The 18173-nt window shown below is 36.0% G+C and overlaps 2 protein-coding genes across 4 annotated transcripts; one reads left to right on the top strand and one right to left on the bottom strand.

Moving 5' to 3' along the window:
* The first annotated feature begins 172 nt into the window (after nt 1–172).
* LOC140823412 (inositol 1,3,4-trisphosphate 5/6-kinase 4) lies at nt 173–12838 on the top strand. Of its 3 annotated transcripts, none has more exons than XM_073184758.1 (13): nt 173–428; nt 1145–1180; nt 1951–2149; nt 2560–2586; nt 2756–2850; nt 4845–4913; nt 5516–5718; nt 6562–6715; nt 9824–9937; nt 10711–10773; nt 11020–11165; nt 11267–11399; nt 12004–12838. In XM_073184758.1, exons 1-13 carry the CDS (start codon nt 291–293, stop codon nt 12151–12153), a joined length of 1527 nt encoding a protein of 508 aa, XP_073040859.1. In that variant the 5' UTR covers nt 173–290; the 3' UTR covers nt 12154–12838. The 3 variants fall into 3 exon arrangements, with proteins under 3 accessions (XP_073040859.1, XP_073040851.1, XP_073040866.1); XM_073184750.1 differs by having other exon boundaries at nt 6553–6715; XM_073184765.1 differs by lacking the exon at nt 2560–2586 and having other exon boundaries at nt 6553–6715.
* Nucleotides 12839–12989: 151 nt separating this feature from the next.
* Nucleotides 12990–17762, bottom strand: LOC140823405 (U-box domain-containing protein 35-like). The gene is given in 13 exon segments (XM_073184739.1): nt 12990–13263; nt 13366–13459; nt 13775–14167; nt 14169–14531; nt 14674–15090; nt 15167–15268; nt 15574–15632; nt 15717–15832; nt 15962–16013; nt 16093–16316; nt 16847–16965; nt 17057–17175; nt 17495–17762. Coding segments are annotated over 12 exon segments (2238 nt in total). The 5' UTR covers nt 17682–17762; the 3' UTR covers nt 12990–13263; nt 13366–13372.
* Nucleotides 17763–18173: the final 411 nt, after the last annotated feature.

Below are 18173 nucleotides of genomic sequence, written 5' to 3'. Positions count from 1 at the left end.
GGTCTAGAAAAGGAAAAAATATTTCAAATTATTGTATAAAAAACCAAAATTTTATAAGTTTGGAGACCGAAACTTAAAATATGTCCACGACTGAATTTGTAATTTTCACCACCAACTGTGCTGCATAAAATTATTCTTAAAGCAAATATATACATAAAAATTACGTTTTTTATATAAAAAAAATCGGCTGTCATCGGAGTCTCGAAACTCGAATCATACTGTCTTGACTCAGCTTTTAATAGACGAAGATAGCATGCAAGAACAGAGTGTGCGCAATCGAGCAAGAACCAATGGGTGGAGTGAGGGGAGTTCTGCTGGATTCATCCGTGCTTTTGCCCTCCGATGATGGCGATTTTAGCGGAGAAGCCTCGCTTCTCCCCGGCGCCGATTATGTGCTTCGCAAACTACGCTACTCCAAGATCCCCACGGTATAATTTTTTAGCATTCTGTCAAAATTATCACTGCCCATTATGTAGTTTTTGCTAAGATTTTGCATTCATGCATCGACTTTTTTTGTTGTTCTTGCGAAATCAGTAGAGTTTTTGCTATGTTTAGTTGATGGGTTTTGTGTTTTGATGGTTAACATGTTTCGTCGTGGGATGGTGCGCTTCGATATGTTTGTTTTTTTCTTTTCCGGAGATCGTGTTATATGGTATTTTGTATTGCTGAGATGTGCTAAGTGGTAGTAGGATGGTAGTGGTCATTGGGGGTAGGGGCGGGCTTGAATTTCATTTTAGGGGGAGGCAAAGAGTTGCATATTTAGAAAATCACAAAAAAATTTAATCTTTTGATGGAGTTGGGCACTGTCCTGTTCTGTTCCTTCCTGGCAGCGGTAAACAATATACTTGGAGGGTCAAGGAGTTTGATTGACGACTTTCTCATATTAGTATCTGTAAATCAATTACACCGCTCACGAGGTTGTTGATTTGTTCAAGTTTTGAAAACTCTAACTTGATGTCGATTCTTGCTCTGTTGCGAAAGCACTGTGAAATTTCAATTTTACAAATGACATTTAATTTCTCAACCTTTGGCTGTTCGTCATAGTGAGGTGAGATCGCAAGTAAACATCCAAATTAGTGATCATTTGTGGTTTTTGTGTTTTAGTTTGTTTCCTTTTCAGGAAGTTGATGCCTTTTTTTTTCAGGGTATAGCTCATGGTCTGGATCTTGCAAGCCCAAAGGTGAGGTTACTTTAGTATACCATATCGAAGATATGATTTCTTAGTATGATACTACCCCAAGAAGATTGGTTCTGCTAATATAATTTGCACAAACTGTATATCTTCAGGAAAAATAATAGTTGTAGCTAAGATATTTTGGCACTGCAGTAAATAAAATGCAAAAATGTTAGCCAGTGGAAAACATTAATTCCTGCTTTTGGGTTTGCTGAACAATTTTAGGTATCTGAAGCTTTAATTTGTTTTTAATGTTTACCACATTGTCAATATGTTTATGCTTTCGCGTCTTCTAAATTTTTAGTAATTCTTTTTTTTTCTGTTTTTTTTAATAAATTTATATAAATCATGTAACAGCTTGTAAGTTAATGAACAAAGACAAAATCTTTAGCTTAGCTTGATTAAGAGTTGAGCCAATTTGAGCAAGTTTGATATGTTCGGATCAGACTCGAACAATATTCAAGATGGCTTAAAATTTTCTAGAAACTGCTTGATTTTTAAATACTAAATAAGAATATGGACAGTGTATTGATATTTTCAATAATTTTTTGTAAGCTGCAAGTTTCAAATTTCAAACTTGAATAAACTTTTATAAGAAATGCTTCAAAGTTTAGTGCAGTTTCTCCCTGCATTTATTTCTTTCTTTTGATTCTCATAGATTAGGTATACTGAAAATTATCTTTGGGGCCATTATTTCTTTATGTCACGATGTCTATTGACTTTTTATGTTTCCGAAAGTGGGATTCCTTATATACTTTTTATTTGTTTTGCTGCAGATATATTTTCTTCAAGAGACAGCTCGAGTCTACTCCTTTGATTGTTTTGTCTTCAGCTTGACATCAGAGGATGATATATCTGGTGTGGTTGCTCACAAATGGGAGGACAATGGAGGGGATTTTATTCATGTAGTTTCCAGTTACAGAGAGGAATTCAGTCACAAAGGAAGCAGCTCTGGCTGGATGAAGGTTATTGTCGGTAATTTTATTAATTTCTCTCCCCATTAAAGGATAAAGTTAGAAGTTCTTGTTTGTTGCATGAAAAATGTACCGATCCTGATGGATTAATGAATTAATGAGGTATTGTTGATTGGTATAACAGGGGTTAACTAATTCACTAATGATTGTTTTGAGCTCTTCTTTCTTGTTGGTGCTTCTGTAGGCTTATTTTCTTGCATTGATGAGTGATATGTTTGTCATTGATAGATGCAACAATCCATAAGCATAACATGATATAATCACCGGAATTTAAATTTGTAAAATCAAAAGAGAATTCCCAACCCCTAGTATATGACACAAATAACTTAAAATGATCCCCTTTAAAATCATTCGTGTTATTCAAGAGTTATATTTTACAATCTTATGTCGTTTATTCTTTTTTTTATCAAGGATCTGCTGGAAGAAAATCGTCCAATGGTAAGCTTGATCACATTTTACACCTGTGATAATTATTGTTATTTCATCATTGTCTCAAGATTATCCGACTTTCATGTGGATGCATTTGTTCCGGATGTTTGGGTCTTCATCTAGAGGTCGAAAATTAATTTTTTTTTTTCCCTAAAAATGAGCTATACTTTCATTACAGATGCTGAATCTATTGCAGCAGCTGGGATGTTAAATATATTTCTCATTCACAAGCTTGAAGAGCTGCTTTTGTTGATCTGCAATTTGAATAAAAAGGTAGTTGGATCTTGTTCTTTTTATATGATTTCAACCTGTTTTTTTAAAGTTTTGTATGTAGTTTCTGCAGATTTACATGTATCGAAGTACTTTGGGATTATTTCATCTCAATGCTGTGAACTTAATCTGACATGTAATTCGTTGTTGCATGGTACATCCTTTGCCCTAGAGCCCTCTCAAATTCAAATTTAGCTTTTGAAGACTTGTGGGATGCATATGAACACCTCTGCATTACAACTCCACAGTCAGTTATAGACCAGTGTGATTTGATACTTCATGTGTGAAGTCGTCGCTTTATTCTGCACTCATTGGTGTGTGCTATGCTAAAGCACCATGCACCTCAGTCCTATAATTATTATAGTAGAAAATTTGTCAAATAGAAGCCACAACTGTCAGCTGTAAGGTGCAAATTGGTGAGGATTTATTACGAGTTGTTGGAAGGCCGCATGGTCTTGTAATTGCCGTCTGATATTATATGGCTTTTGCAGGTGTTCGAAAGAGATGAGGGAACATTTTAAGAAGTGAGCAACATTTTATAGCTCATGCGAAACTATATGGTCAAACTAAGTTTCATGATTATGTAATGTAGCGTGTACACTTGTATAAAGATTTAAAAATTGATGTTTGATATCTTCACTAGACTTGACGGACATTCAATCAATTGTGGCTTAATATTATTCTTTGTACTTGCACTCATCTTTAATAGATAGGTTTCTCTTTTTTTGGTTTTAATTGCATTGACAAAATTTATAATATAGTGGTTGTAATGTAACTTTTAAATGATAAGATCAAACAAAATGTTATGGATCCAAAAAATTATGGGGTTTTCATAGATAAATGGTATTTGGATATTAGGTAGTGTTAACTTACTAGCATATGGTTTTTATGTGGTACAATGATCGAAATGTGATAGGTTTATCGCAAAAAATTCTACTCCTTCTGCTATTAACAAATAACAACAATTACTTTTTGTACACCTGTATATGGTTGCTACCTATATCAGTGTGAGGGATAAGATGTTCAATGCTCATTCCTGGACCGATGGTGGTCTATGTGGCTATCGCATGACACATAAATCAAAACATGATGATAATGTTGCTTTACTGTTTAAAAGATATTAATTATTACACCACTACTAATAGCTATAAATTCTGATACAATAGCATGTGATTGGTCCTACATTGGGAATTTAACGAACTTTTCATTTTTTATGCAATGCATACACATGCCTCAGTTGACTTGAATCCATACCTTAATTCTGGGAATCATCTAAATCTTTGAGCTTTATCAATTGGCCACTCACAAACTCAACAATTCTTGTTTTCTTTCCTTCTTCCCCTTTTATTGTCTTTCCTCTTTCAGGGCAGAGATTCTCTTTCTTGTCTAATGCGCATTTAATATGGAGGCAGTCAGCTATTCTCTACTTAATAAGTTGTGAAACTAATAACTCAAGAGAAAGAATGTTAAGCAGACATATTTGTCCAATGATACACAAAAGTAGTTAAGGCTCAGTGATTTGTGGCCTGTATATGTTTATGATTAAGTTTAGTTGTTTCTTGTCCTTTAATCTTCTTCCATAGTTTTAGTTCATCTGTTCATGTTTTATTCTTTCTTTATTATTCTTTTACCCCTAAATTTGATTAATCTTATTATCCTAGTTTATATCCTTCCGGTGCTGGTGCATTTGTATTTGAAAGGGGATCTCTAATTTTTTGCATCATAAATAAGCAACACTCAATATTGCTGGTTCTCTAAGCTTGTGGAATCCCTGTGACATATTTGGCTTCATCTTAAATTCTATTGACCTGCATGGCTACACAGATAAACCATTTTTAAAGTTTCATTTACTAACTTTCTTTCTTGAAAAGGACGGACTGTTTAGAGTACTTTTCTTGTGTTTCTAGTATGTGCTTGTTTGTGAAATGCTTGAGTGTGCTATCTTTCAAAACAACTTTCTTAAAAATTTATCCAATTCAATATCTTTTGTCATGCAGGCCACGAATGCAGAGGCCTTAATTTTGGGCTATGCAATGAAACCTTCTCGCGAAGAAGACTTTGCAAAGGTAATTTTATTTGGCATAACAACTGCTGCAGATATCTTGGGAACTTGATCAAGGGTAGTAAAATGAATTCTATGTCTCTCTGAGCATAAACTTTGATATATGTTTGTTTAAAAAATAACACAAATTGATTATGTCAAATCAGAAGTGAAAGTCAACACATAAAATGTTTTATTTGATTGCCTTTAACATGCTCCTTATTTTCTTTAAAGTAGACATCAACCCAGAATATTGATTGAACTTGTCATTTGACCATAAAATGTTAGAATTGTTCCAATTTTTGAAGTGAGAGTGAAGTTTGAACCGAAGATGCACCCGCACCCTTAGTCCCAGATAATAAGTTATTGCTTGAACTGCTTATGGATTTACTCTAAATATATTTATTTGGACTGAATGAAATGCATTATTTTAAAGCTCTTTTTCCATGTTGTCAGTAAATCCATAGGCTCCTGGAGGAGTATTTCAGTTGTCTTCAGTTTTAACTTTTTCTAAAATTTGGTCCTATTAGGTAATATAATTAGGTCATGTGTTCTGCTGATAACGACGGTTTAACCAAAGATTCTCACTCCATCCAGAGATTCTTACGCCACCTCTCTAATATGCAGAGAGGCGCCTTTCCGTTGTGTCCAACGCCAAATGGACTGATTTTTTTGCCTTTTAGTTACGAAATTCCCATATTACCTCAGTTGCAAGAAGTTGACGCAGTTCTTCATAAGGCAACTGATGAGATATTGGCTGTGGACATGAGCAGTTCATCAGAAATCTGTAACAATGTGACTTTCACTAAAAACTTGCAGGAGTTGCAAAGGTAACTTTTTGTAATGTTTTTTTATATTGTTGAATAGCCATTAGCTTACATGGTAGTGACTCTGTGCATGAAACTCATTGCTAGAGGAAAGTGATTTGCTGGCATCTTGCAGCCATTTTCAGATATTTCTAGTTAAAACATCTGGTTCCTTGACTTCTTCCCCTATCTACTTGCTGTAGCACGATTGCAGTTTCCAGTCTACAGGCACGAGAATATTCTGTATTCAAATTCCAAGGTTGTATGCTATTCTAGAGTAAATTTAACTAGGCTTTAAATGTTTTACTTATGGACTCAATTTCGTTACAATTCGAGGAGAAATAATCCTATATGTGATTTTTATCTTGGGTGGCGTATGTTGAATTTCCCAAGTTAAGAATGGACTCATGAGTTGTTTGTTGTACTCTCTCGAAGATGTAGTGGATTCCTGATATAGTTCAGTATCAGCTCGTAGATACACAAATTTTCACCGGCAGTTAACGCATACAAATTTGTTTCCTGGCTGTGACGAGATCATAGTGATATTTAACGCTAGACTGGATTTAGTTTACACATCTTAATCTTTATTAGTTCATAAAATGTCACGAGATTCAATTTAGAGGTGCTACTGTACTTCGTCCGGGCTTTTCCTTCCGTTTCTTTCTGTACTTTCTGCTCCTTCCACCTTCTTTTTGTACTTTCTGCAATTTACCACAAGAAGTAGCTATACTTAGTTAGAAAATTTCCACGAAGATGAAAGTAAAAGGAAACATTGACTTCATTGTTTTGTGTCCGATCCCCTATAGTTTGTTATTAACTGAATTTTTTTGTAATACATAGTAAGGATTCTTCAATAAGGCTTTGCAGGTGTATTGAATGCCAGATGAATTGTTGTGTAATTGACCCATTTATCAACATTTTCCCTGTATTGGATCGGCTAAGAATTCAACAGATTTTAATTGGCTTGGAAGCTCTCAACATTCAAGGCCGCTGTAAAATCAGAGCCCCTAATTTTCTCAAGGTCATTTATAATTTCCATACATCTTTCTTTAATATCATTTACTTACTGAGATGAGGGTATTGAAATTTTGGTACTGTGATTGTAACTCTAATAAACTTCAAAGGCAACTAGCATTGTTCGTCCTAATTACACCCCTCAGTAACTGATAGGGTTGCTTATTTTAAATAAAGCAACAACACAAGAGAGTAGGACTAGATCAAGATCTATTGAAGAAAGCTATTACAAAATTTGTTAGATGCATATATGGGCAATACATTCTATCCATTTTACATAACCTGCGAAGATGGTCATTAATCATGTCTTTCATTGGAGTTTGTACCACATTGTTAGAAGCATCATTGGATTAGGCATTCTTTATGGCATTTCCTTCATGATAGATGTGAGTGCAATGAACAGTTTAATCCGTAATGATGGCATGAATCTGACGTAAAATGTATCATAGTTTCATAGATCCAAATGAGCTTGTCCTACCTTGATGATAGCAAAGGAGACCAACAAATCCAACTCAAATGATCGACCCAAAAAAAATGATACTTCTGACACAATCCCTGTTCTTGTAAAATGCCAATAGTTCTGACGGTCGATCGGGCACAAGCAAAGTCGCAACGAGCGAAATTAACCAGGCCTTGATGATCTCTATGGATGGCACCACTAGAAGACTCCATACGGTCCCCGAGTACCCATCAATGTTAAGGTCATAAAAACCAAAAGGTGGTTTTTTCACTTAACATCTGAGATTTGATATCAATGGTAGGAAAACACATGCTCCAATCCCTAGCAACCACTTAGTAGCCTCTGCATTAATTAATTGTGGATAATTTCATGATAGTGAGAGATTAGAGTTTTCGTCCAACGGAGAATATTGGAATCATCCCATACATCTGTCCTCATTCCCATGTTGATTCTACCAATATCCTCCCAATCCTTCTAAAATAAATTCAGAAAGCATCATGAGGACCCACGACTAGAAAAAGGCGAAAAAGAGAGCCATATCTAATCTTTAATCAAATCAGAAGCTAATACTATCCTCTTCCAACCATCTTATCACCTCTTGCAATGGCTCGAATCTGTAACATACATTGCCAAATCATGAAATATCCATTTTGTTATTGATGGACAAAAAGGAGGTAAGACAAGAATAGTTCCTCCTCATCAATTCTGTCTAAAGCAAATTTACGAGTCGATTTCGAATCTACAACTTAATAATGAATGCTTTGAAGATACCCTTCATCCAGCGAATGGCTATACCTCCTCCCGGTAACACACATAGATCTCTTCCCAAGAAATCCAATGAAGAAATTTTTGAGAATTTGAGGAATCACACAATAACAGAGCACAAGTCATTCATGTTATTGAAGAACAACTCCAGCTTCTGATAGCTCAAAAACTTAGTTGGGAGGGAAAAAACACACTTTTGGATCAAATAATCTTGCTTCCTCGGGGAAGGATCAAAGGCTCACATCCCATAAGTTCAGATGATAGAGAATATGCAGATTTTCTTGGAGTCAAGGCACCCCTAGGTATTTAATAAGCAAAGAGCTTTCCAAAAACCTAATAATAGCATGCCTTGGAAGATAATTTTTAGTAGAATCATTAAAATCACCTTTTGCCTCACTGATGCACCATTGCTAGCAAGATAACAATTAGTGAGGATAAAAGTTAGAGGACTTGACAAGGCTAGGTTTTGGGAAGATAGATAGTGGGGGGATTCTTCCTTTAAAGATCTTTACCCGCCTTTATTTCAGCTTTTCACGGTTCATATTATGCCTGTTTCATATTTTGTTCACTTTGACAATTCGTCGTCTTCCCATTCACGGGATCTGCATGATGACATCATCTGCACAAGCTATACGGGTAAGAAAAGTAAGATACTCTTTGATTAGCACAAAATAAAGCTTCAAGGCACCAAGAGAGGTGCTCGGCTCCAACAAAAAAGGGAAAAGGTGTCTTAACCCCCTTTGGCTGAAAGAATCCCGCACCATTGATGTTAACTGAAAACCGCAGTTAGAGATGCATTGGTTTATGAGATCAATAAACGCATTAAAAAAACCAAAGACAGCCTGCATTTGTAAAAGAAAATCCTACCTCACATGGTCATACGCCTTCGCAATGACGAGTTCAAAACAAGATTGCCACTGCGAGTGAGATAATTAATCTTAAGAATCAGCTCTTTGGCATGCAAAATAATATATTCTATGAGTCTACCTGCCTTAAACCCGCTCTAAGGCGAGAATATAAGATTTCCTAGAAGGCTCTACAACTGCCAAGAAATAAGCTTTGTAATTATTTTGTTGGATTGTTGGCCTAAGCTTAAGTTTCAGTTTGACTACACTATCTGCATGCATTGAGAAAACCACCTCCGTAACCTCATCCAGAGACAAAGTAGAAGATGAAATATCATTATCTCATTAATTATTTTTAATTTCAATAAATAATTAAATAGAATTTGGACATAATTATGTGTAATATAAGGGTTTTCCATTTTACCCATGTATGTAACGAAGGATGACCAAAAGGCATTTAGATTTCTTTTACTCATGAAGGAAATATCATTCCAAACCTATAGATTGGATCTTCTTTTTTACATTTTCATCCTGGTGGGAGGTGATTATGTGTATCATGTTTTCCTAGAGTTGAGAACTGTACTTACGACAGAATTCTGCACCTGTCAAAATTAGTTTACTTATCAGCCATACTAGTTCATGTTGTTCTGTCGAGGTCAAAATAGTTGTAAATCCTATGATTGGTGTATCCAACTTGTAATTTGATATTTGTACTGTTTCACCTTGGATTTAATTTTAAATAAATTTATTATACAGAATGAGGTTACCGAAGTCAGAAATGCTCTAAATTAGGTTACTTAATTCAGAAATCCCCAAGTCCAGCCAGATACTGATATGATGCCAATTTGTGAACTGTAAATGCTATATTAATGGGTATATTGTCAAATGAAAGAGAGTTACAAAAACAAATGGAAGAAATATGTCTTTTAGGGTCTAAAGACAAGTAATTTGTATCAGCTATAGTGCCTAAAATTACTGCATGTTTTTTCTGAAACTTTATGAAGCTTTACCAGCATTCTTGTTCATTGAAGCAACCAATCTTCAGGTTGATAGCTTGGATGTGCCAAATTTGGAACAAAGGCTAGCAGAAGCAAAGTTGTCTCTTCCAAATATAGTTAAACCTCAAGTTGCTTGTGGTGTAGCTGATGCTCACAGTATGGTATGTTCATATTTGGCACCAAGTGTTTCAAGTTATTAGAAACTAAAGAATTGAAGTTCACCATGTGATTTCAATTGATTATTTAATTTGATTTGTTGCATTTGGCACCAATGACTTGTGCCATTTTTTCTTCTTTGTTTTTGTAAAAAGTTATCTTATGGCACAGCTCATAATTTCTGGGATCTTAATCTTATTCATAAAAGTTCAACATATTCTATGCCAACAAGGCATGTGCTTTGGCTCAAGTGTGCAGCCCTTGCAACTAAATGCTAGCCAAAGTACAGCCTCATGGCAAGAACGTGTGCCTTTTCCAGGAAATCGGAACCTTAAAGATTCAAGGCATGCCTTAACTATTGGGATTTTGGATTCTTAATGAAATATATTGTAATATTAATATACATTTACTTGTTGGATGATGAATATTTATCCTATTTTTATATTTTTTTATAAATGTTGCACGATTTAATTTTTTCATACAAGTGATTAAGGGTATGGTGATCAGGAAAGTATCATGCCCTCGTCATATCTATCAGGCATACCCAATAGGTTTTCTATCCTAGGTCATTATCTCAAAGTGGAATATTCTCACACAACACCTCTAAAGTGTGCATCTGGATTTATTCAGATTTAAGAGAGTGGTGAAGGAGCATCATGACCGAGTAGAGCATGATTCAGTAACTTTTGGTTGCTGGACATTTTCTTTATACTCATATTCTGTTGATTCTTCTGCAGTTTACACTTTCCCCGGTGGTTTTTTATCTTTTTGGTTGCAGGCTATTGTTTTTAATGTAAATCATTACAAGGATCTCACTGTTCCTCTTCCATCAGTGGTGCAGGTCAGTGGCTGCCAAGTTTTGGTTAAATAGAATTTCTTTTGCACTTATAATTATAAATACCAGTGAAAAAAAGCTATCCTCATTTGGGATAAAGATGAGAGTATATTGGCGCCCCATTCCAATACCAACTATATGGGTTTTGGTTTTTGATTTTAAATTACACAAGGAAGTTCGCCTAGGTACATCCTATGAATTTTTCTTCTGGTTATACTGCCTCCCCTCTAAAGTATGTTGTGAAATCAACAGGAATACGTGGATCATTCCTCTTTGCTCTACAAATTTTATGCTTTGGGTGGGAAGGTTTTTTATACAGTCAAGAAGTCGATTCCCAACGCAGTTACATTGATGAAATTATTTGCTGAAAATGGACTGAAGCCGTTACACTTTGACAGGCACTGCCAATTTCTGTTCTGCTTGGTTTTGCTGTTACAATCCCAATTCTTATTTTCTCGTACAGAGCTCTCAGGAAAAAGTTGAACTCTTTTCTTTGCAGCTTGAAGTCTCTGCCCACTGCTAAAGAACAAATTAATTCTGATAATCATCACATTGATTTTGAGCTGGTCACTGCTGCAGCAGATTGGCTTAGAAGAACCCTTGATCTTACAATATTTGGCTTTGATGTTGTTGTGAGCAACCTTTCTTATTCTTTCGTTCTGTCCTACAGCCATCAAAATGGACACCATATGTTTTCCTCTTTCTTTTATGTATATCTATGTGTATGTATGTGTGTGCCTATATATGAATGTATATACGTACGTATGTATGTATAAACACGAAAAGAAATGTAGGAAATGACCTGAAATTCTGTGGAAATTAGAAAAATTTAGAAATCAATCTATTTTCATTCCGGGAATTTTCCAATTATTTATCATAGATTCTACCTGGCCTAGCTATATTTTTGTTGTGATGAAGTATACCCAACTCAAGAGGAAGAGGTTTCCACTTGATCTTATTTTGCTTACGTGACTTTAAGGTTACGATCTTATAAATTCATGCTTAAGAAAATACATGATGGACAACTTGGTACCATTTACACTTCTACGGGATTATTTTGCTTACGTGACTTTAAGGTTACGATCTTATAAATTCATGTTTAAGAAAATACATGATGGACAACTTGGTACCATTTACACTTCTACGGGTTCATAAATCTCAATTATTTCTGAATATTGCTCTAAGATCTTCGGTTGATTACTTAATTACATTTTCTTTTATTTAATGGAATCCCAGGTTCAGGATGGCACAGGCGACCATGTCATCGTGGATGTGAATTATCTTCCATCATTCAAGGAAATCCCTGATGATGTTGCAATCCCTGCTTTTTGGGATGCTCTGAAGGAAAAGATAAAAAAGAGTAAACTATCTACAGAAACCTCTTAACTTTCTTCATATTATCGTATGATCGATTCAGCAGATGTGAAATTTCATTTTGGGTTGATGTGAAATATCGTAAAAGTCTGTTTAAACTTGGGATTATTTTAAGCTATACTAGATGAAAATTTTCTGTCCAAGTTCATTAACACTGAATTATATAAATTTGGCATGATCCAATGGGTACACTTCCATGGGTCTCAGTTTAAGTTACAGACGACATAGTGCAACTAGCCAATGCAGTGCATGTCACCGTGTGTTGTATGTCAATATAACAAACATAAGGGCCAAAGAGGACGGATTAGTTGCTTTAGGGGCAAGATACTTCATATCTCTATTATTATGAATTCACCAGCATGTGGGAAATATTTTTTGAGCAGTTCTCAAATTTCATTGTGTTATTATAGCAACTTTACTTCCTCGAATCCAAGTGTTTAAAATGAAGTCGAGAGAATCGTTCTATTTATCAATATACGGTGATCCATATGCATTTAATGCGTGATCCATATGACCTATTAATTATGTTTTGCAAGGTATATCACATCCGGCGCAAAAAAGACGTCGCGTAAAATGATACAGTGTTAGCAACAATTTCAACCCTCTCTACCTTGTGCTACTCAAAGGGCCAGATAAATGTGGCCTAAAAAGAAAAATTAACTCACTTGTCAGTTGTCACACCAAGCGACACTTAAAAACTTCACTTGGGGTCACAAACGGACTGAAATCATTTTCTTGATTTTGAATATGCTCTCTTTTTATGTTGTGTATGTGCATGAAGTTAAAATGCATACCATCATGAAAGCCCCATAGTAACTATTTACAATCAGAGTGTGACTGCACAAGCATAAATCAACAGACTTAATTTTATTCCAACTATAAACAAAGGCAATTATACAAAGGGCTTCTGCTTGTCCAGGAACAAACATCAACATCTCTAGCTAGACCTCTATTGCATAAAATAAGCTTCATAGCCTTGAGCTCGAGCTTTATTTTATCTAATATAGTTGTGTCATAAATAATACGAAAGTAAAAAATAACAAGGCGATTTGACTATTGGTTCTTTGTCGATTGTTTTCCAATATTTTGTCTACTTTCCTTGCGAACTTCAACCAGTAATCTCTGTGGAGAATCGTGAAAAAATGGAAAGCAAGTTAGACGTCCTTTATCTTTGCAGACACTTGCTGGTTTTGAAGATTAGTTTTATATCATATGAACATATACCTTCAGATCATAGCTTTTCTGGTAGAGATGCATAACTTGAACAGTCTTTTGGATTGCTACCTTCAAAGTGTGGTTGAGGGTCACTCTTGATTGGCTGCATAAATTTTTTACATTTTAAATTGTAAGTTAGAAAACAAACTAAGTTCGCTAAATTTTTAGATGTCCCCTAATTTGATCGAGAAGAATCATTTTTTTTTTGTAGAATTGAGTATGAAGTGTTTTTTTCCTTCTATTTTACATATTCTTGGAACTCTATGAATTGGCCATTAAAACCATACACCCAAGAACAGTTTCTGGCAGATACTGAATACTGAATAGTATCCCCTATGAAATGATTCAAAATGATGTTTATTTCCAAGTATAGTCAGTTGTGAATAATTAAAAGTCGTGAGTGGTCCAAGTAACTGACCTTATTAGCAGCAGCAAGGTCGTGACTCGGTGGAGCTGCACTTGTAGCTACCAGAAACTGAGTCATGTTTTCTTCAGCAAATTCTCTCAATCTATTAAGCTCTGGTAAAACAATCTTGCCAAGGTCCGGTCTATCTTTCCGCCTTAGTTCTGCGCATTGGATTGCAAGTTTTGCCATTGTTAAGGCCTCTTCCACAGGCCAATCTGGAACCGAAGAATCCAACATCTCCGCCAATGTTCCTTTCTCAATCGCACGTCCAATGTGGTGAGTTAAGCCCATTGCTGGTTTTGCAGTTAGTATTTGTAGAAGCACGACCCCTAACGAATATATGTCAGATTTCACTCCAAGCATGCCGGTTTGCTGATATTCAGGATCTATATAGCAGAAAGTTCCAGGCTGTTGATGTCATTCGGTATTGTGTTACATCATCTGCTACATTAGGAGGAACGAGTCTTGCCAATCCAACATCACCAATTTTGCTCACATAGTTCTGGTCTAGAAGAATGTTTCCCGGTTTTAGGTCTCGATGGACCAAAGGCTCTGGCTTTGTCTGGTGGAGAAAGTGAAGGCCTGTGGCTATCTCTGCAGCAATTCTAAACCGAAGTTGCCATGTGAGGGGGCGAGTGTTCTCTCTCCTGAAAAGACGATCATCCAAGCTACCGTTGGCCATATACTCATATACTAAACAGCCGTATTCGGGACAGGCTCCAAGAAGCAGGACCATATGTGGATGTCTCATGCAACTTAGCACTTCAACCTGCATTATAAAAATATTCTTTTGTTAGAAATGAAAAAACTTGTTCTAGAATCACCACTATATCATTAACATTATAATAGATACTTTCATATGTTTATTGGAAAATGAAGCTCATTTGCCATAGTATTTTTTTAATCGTTACCTCTTGTTGAAACTGCGATCTTCCTTGAGCAGCATCGGGACGCAAGACCTTTATTGCCACCGGAGTATGATCAAGGTGACATTTAAAGACCGGGCCATAGCCGCCTTCACCAATTTTACGAGATTTAGCAAAATACTCAGTAGACTCTTCGATTTCTTCAATGGTGTATCTTCTGTATCGTAATGGTGATATACTTATTGCTCTCTCCTCATCTGAGTCTTGAATTGCGTTCATTTCTATGCCAACTCTTTTTTGGGACTCCATTTCTGCAACTCTCTGAGCTGCTTGAGCATTCTCCATGGCTACTTTATACTTAGCTTTCTCTTGTTCAGCGGTAATTCGTGCTGCTTCTTCTGCCAGTCGAGCGTCTTCTAGTCTTCGTTCTTCTTCTAATCTCCACCGATGAAGCTCCACTGCCTGTATATAAAAAAGTTTTAAAAACCTATACGTACTGAAGTAAAATAATCAAATCAAATGCCCTTGATAATACAACCTTTTGTTTAGCAGTTAGAGCTTCCTTACATGCAGTGCTGTACATATCCATAGTTTTCTGCAACTCTAGTTTTAGCCTCCTCATTTCGGCTTCGACGTCATCCTGGAACATTTTTAGAAATTAAAGAATATATTTTAACATCAGAATCAATAATAATGAGATTATGAAGTATATATGACACTACTTTATGGTTATAGAAGCTACTTCCTAAAATCAACTGCATGTAGAGTTTCAGTCTTGGGCATATTTTCAGTCTTGTAAATCTAGTTTGTGCGTGTTGTATTCTATTTTATACTATTTGTCTATATCTGTTGTTTATTATACAACAACGATGAAACAATACAAACAATGGTTTTTGATTTGTGAACATCTACCAACATCAACGATCAAGAATCAAAATTACTTACATTTTCGAGCGATGATGATGAAAAATCAGTGAAAGAGTTTAATTCACTCCCCTTAGCCCCTGAGCGGATTGATCCCAAGCTACTATCAGAGCTGGTTGAAACTCTCGAGGTCCGACATGAGTCAAAGTTATCGAAAAGCACACCTGAAACTCGATCTGTGCTTGGCCTTTCAGAGCTTATGAATGATATATCAGTATCAGCTTCTGAGAGATCCCCTACCCACTTTCCCGTGTACCCTCTTCCCCTTAGAAATGGAGACCTGTAATAACATATGACCATGTGTGTGTATATATATATATATATTAAGGAGTTAGTTCATTAAGATATTGTAGGTTACTTGAATGGTATGGAATATTATATATATTAAAAAAGAGGAACAAAATATTACTTGACTATATCAGTGTCATCAACTCCTGACTTCCGCGGTGTCTTTTCTCCCCCTGTTCAACGTTTTATGAGCTTTATCTACCCAGTAATCGAGAAGACATAACATTGTCTATGAGTCAAACAAAGACGAACCTCTCGTACTAGGCAAACGCTTAGGGTGTTCGTCAGCAGTGGTACTATTACCATTAGCCTGCCCCTGCATTTGGTGTATTTGAGTTGCAAGAGGGGACGTGAATGGCGCAAGACGAGAAGCGTTTCTCACGGAGGAGATCTTCGATTTCGATATGACGTAAACTGTACAAAAATCCGGTGCTCTCTTTGAGACACTGGTAGGGATGTCTACCGTTTTCAATCGTCTGTGAAAACAAAAAAAATGTTTTTAGTGAGTGATTACCACTTACCATAGTTCATACAATCCACCCCATAAAGCTCAGCAACGTTTAGTCCTTGTTCCTAAATGAATCATTGCACAGCCTTCGATGAAGCAAGCCCCTCGGCTTTGAAGAATGAGTCTTGGTGTAATTAAAGGATCAAGAAGACCTTTACGCGTGCTTTCTAATAGTTGTTTCGAGTAATACCATTTTCCACTTACCATGATTAAGCCGTGCCTTGATCGTGGAGCACGAGTCGCGGTGCGTTCAAAGGATCAAAAGCCCTTTAAACGCTATTTAATACAGGGATGATGAAATCAAGGAGAAATGCTATGTAAGGGTCATTCCTTTAACTCATAGACGAATTAAATATTTGTTGTGTTGCTGTTCAATAATTTGTAGAGTATATTTTGGATGATTTATGATTCATTTTCTTTAGATAATGGGATCATCGTGTATAATCCTAAAATTGGTTGCGGTATATGACAGACATCGACACAAGACCTGGAACTTACTTGATAAAGCCATGTCGGGAAGCACCAAGAACTAAGTTTTCGATTGCACCATGTGCAACGTATTCTGTTATAGCTTTCGCTACATCGGTGTCCTCCAGCACCACATCAAAGCATTGTATCTGTTGAAAAGAACATGAAACAATTTAGATTACCGCATACCAAAACTTTATCACTAGTGGAAAACCAAGAGCAGCATTGATTCCAGCTTACATCTTTCCTTGTGCAGAAGCAATGGAATGTGAGGAACAGCTCCTTGGTTTGCTTTTCAAGAACTTGCTTATAGGCATTTGTGGCTCCGTTAAGATCATGAATCGCATAATTGTTCCCAACTGCATTCAACATAATTAAAGATAAGTCCACTTCATATTGAATTAGAAGAATTGCTAGCAAATATTTACGGTCAAATCAAAGTATTTTCTCGACCACGCTAGAGAATTCGAAAATTCTACTTGGGGGCGAGGCAGGTGAAGGGAAAGGAGCGAAACTTAAAAATGTAATATATTTCGCTTTAGATCCGGGCCTGTTGCAGATTGCTACATGCAATCCAAAGAAAGAACAGAATCTGATATAAACCGCATCGAAACATATATAGGATCAGTGAGGAAAAGTACGAGGATCGGAGTAGGTGCATGAACATAGTTAACATACGTGAAACCGACGAGGACCGCTGGACGACATGAATGAGTATGATAGTTTGGCCTTTGGTGAGGAGATTCTCTATAGCCCATTTGAGTGCATATTGGCTGCCTTTATCTTTGTCTAATGCTACCGCAACAAGGCCATTGCGGCCACCCTTCTTCCCCATCGTGCTTCCCTTTGCACTTGGAAGCCACATTTTCACTCACACATATTTTTTTTAACTTTTTATAGAAACTTTCACACACTGAGTGAATTAATGATTTTTATTGGGTCTTTTTTTCTTTTGGCCAGGAAACTTCTGTTGATTCTTTAATTGGATATTTTGTTGGTTGAGTTCTTGGAGACCATTGAAGAAAGAAGACAATAAACGGTGAGGCAAAAAATTCTCATTTCTTTGCATGAGTGCCACTAGTTAGACGAGTGACCATAAAAATAGTGGGACTGTCATATTTGGGATAGGACAAATTTTAATTTAATTTGTATTAAAAATATTATAGCATTTTAATTTTGTTTACTAGTCTGCGGTTACTATTATGGAGGATTAATGTGTCTGAAGAATAAATTTGTATTAAAATATATTTACGGTGTAGAGGTAAAAACAAAACGGTCGGATGGAAATTTATTGCGAGTTTATTTACATGTAAGATATGGATCGATAATTAGCTAATCAAAACGAATAATAATAGAA

This window comes from Primulina eburnea, chromosome 1 (genome assembly GCF_022965805.1).
Source record: "Primulina eburnea isolate SZY01 chromosome 1, ASM2296580v1, whole genome shotgun sequence".
Classification (NCBI taxonomy): domain Eukaryota; kingdom Viridiplantae; phylum Streptophyta; class Magnoliopsida; order Lamiales; family Gesneriaceae; genus Primulina; species Primulina eburnea.
The sequence above is the reverse complement of the archived record's forward strand: the minus strand, read 5'-3'. Positions and strand labels throughout refer to the sequence as shown.